Source organism: Bison bison, unplaced genomic scaffold (genome assembly GCF_000754665.1).
Source record: "Bison bison bison isolate TAMUID 2011002044 unplaced genomic scaffold, Bison_UMD1.0 scf7180017864381, whole genome shotgun sequence".
In the NCBI taxonomy this organism is placed as follows: Eukaryota; Metazoa; Chordata; class Mammalia; order Artiodactyla; family Bovidae; genus Bison; species Bison bison.
The window spans coordinates 222,083-224,495 of NW_011494953.1; the positions used below are offsets into that span (position 1 = coordinate 222,083).

Sequence of the window (2,413 nt, forward strand, 5' to 3'; positions counted from 1 at the left end):
GGTGTTAGCTCGCCTTTGCTGAGCATCTGCTAAGGGTCAGCCTTGTCCTGAGGACCTTAAGAAGCCTCACCAGGTGCTGGTCCTTAGGAGGTTCTCAGTTTGGCAAGGAGGCAGACGGGGGCCATGCAACTGGTAGGTGCTTTGTTTGAAGGGTGAGGATGATTAGTCTGACTATCGGTGTCTCTCCCAGGGCTGTGATCCATACTCTCCCTGTTGGTGACCTAGGACCTCATGAGGATGCTGCTATGGTTTCTTGTCTTGTCTGCTTTGGATCTCGCAGCCTGGGGTGAGTTTTCTTTTACTAGGTCACAAGTGCTTTTGGCATCAGCTCCAGCCTGGTTTTGTTTGTAAACTATCCTCTCCAGGGTAAGTCCTCCCCATCAGCTGTGTTCCCTATCAGAGCCCAGCTCAGGTGCCCCCACCCCAGCTGAGACGGGCTCCAGTCCTCAGCAGCCTCTCCAGCCTGCCCGGTACAGCTTGGTATCAGCGTCATGGTCAGGCATTTGCTCCTGATGATTTCACAGAAGGACAGAATCTCAGAACCATGATGGAGACCCTTAACAACTTAGTCTTGTAGACAGGGCAACAGGCCCCATTGTGGCAGTGACTTGCTCTTGGTCATCTGACAATTTGGGGGTGGATGCAGAGTCCAGTGGTTATGAACATGGGTCTGGGGTCAGACAGCCTGGCTTGGAATCCAAGTCCACAGCTTAAAACCCATAGCATTTTAGACAAATAACCTCTCTGAGCCTCAGTTTCTCATTTGTATAGAGGGAGTAGTTAATTTGCTTTGTTTATTTCACAAAGATTTTTTAAGCCACAAATGTGATAGAGCCCTTGAACATGCTTTGTTAACTACAGAGCTGGTCTGTGGGCGACACTGTTGTCCCAGTGACAGTGCCCCCATGACCTCTGGTACTGAACAGACAGAGGGGAATGAGGCATGTTTGTGATGATTGTGTGTGTGTGTGTGTGTGTGTGTGTGTGCACTCAGTCGCTTCAGTTGTGCACTAACTCTTTGCTGCCCCATGGACTGTAGCCTACCAGGCTCCTCTGTCCATGGGATTCTCCAGGCAAGAATACTGGAGGGGGTTGCCGTGCCCTCCTCCAGGGATCTTCCAGACCCAGGGATCGAACCTGAGGCTCCTGGATTGCAGGGGAATTCTTTACTCACTGAGCCATCTGGGAAGCCCATTTGTGGTGATTAATCCTCCATTAATCCTATCTTTAAAAAAAATTAAGTTGGTAGGGCAGTCACAATGATCTGTAAATTTCTGTATTTCAAGAACCTTGCCTGGATCACTAGGTACTTAACATATGAATACATACCAAGATGACCATCTTGGTATGTGACCCTCTGGTCTATTAATACATATACAGGTGAACTGGGAATGAGCTGGCCAGCTGAGAAGACAAGAGAGACTGCATTGAACTGGAAATGAAGGGACTTATGGCCTCACTGGGGCAGATGTGAGAGGCAGGATGAGGCCAGATGCATCTGTGGTTTTCCTCTTTCTTGTCTCCTAGAGGAAGCCAGGTGGGTCAGGTGGGAAGTTATCTGGGGAGACCGAGAGGCTGTGGGCTGTGGGGTCACAGGAGGAACATGGAGCCTGTGCTTCTGAGCTGGTCCAGGTATTTTCCAAGGACCAGCACCAAGCGCAGTGTTCCTTCGCAGGGGATTCCCTGGAGTTGTCCTGGAATGAGACCCAAGCCAGGGGGCTGTCACAGGAGCTTCTGGACCTGTTTGTTGGCATCTCACAGCTCATTCACACAGGTCGCAATGGTGAGGCATTTGGAGGGGCTGCCTGGGGCTTTTTAGGGAGACAGAAGTGTTTCTTAGAACATCACTATGGCTGGGTGGGGTGGATGGGGTAGGGTAGAACCACAACTCCTCCCATGGATTGTCCTGAGTCCTTGGGCAAAGGTGAGTTCCAGAAGGGAGAGGAAAGCCAGGGAAAAAAGACAAGGATCCCAGTCTCTAGCTCTCAGGGTAGAGATGCCACTTCACTCAGGCAGTTCCCGGGAGCTCCCAAGTAAGGATACTGAGGGCGCCCTCGGGGGTCCTGGGGTCCTGGGTGGGGCTCTCACAGCCTTTCCCACAGTGCATGTTCATCTGGAAGAGGGAAGCCCCCACCCCAGTGTTCATGGGGCTTCCTGCAGGCTCTGGCTGGGGAGCTGCTGGTTTGAGGAGAGTGGCAGAACTTTCCTCAGGAGCCTGGTGGTCTACAGTCCATGGGTCGCAAAGAGTTGGACAGGACTGAGTAACTAACACTTTTACTTTCACTTTCAAACAAGAGATGGAGAAGGGAAGGGGAGGCTGAGGTGGTGCAGGCCTCCTTCTGGGGCCTCTCCCATCACAGAGGATTCAGGATGGCCTGGACAGCCTATGCAGGGCATGGCAGGGCCTCAGTGG

The 2,413-nt window shown here is 52.1% G+C and overlaps 1 protein-coding gene across 1 annotated transcript in view; it reads left to right on the forward strand.

The window, feature by feature from the left end:
• Window positions 1-237: 237 nt before the first annotated feature.
• The window catches only part of PGLYRP3 (peptidoglycan recognition protein 3), a 12,724-nt gene continuing 10,548 nt past the window's right edge, over window positions 238-2,413 (forward strand). Inside the window, exons 1-2 of the mRNA XM_010857541.1 lie at window positions 238-286; window positions 1,676-1,783. Of these exons, the coding sequence (XP_010855843.1) occupies window positions 238-286; window positions 1,676-1,783 (157 nt within the window). The remainder of the gene's footprint in view (window positions 287-1,675; window positions 1,784-2,413) is intronic.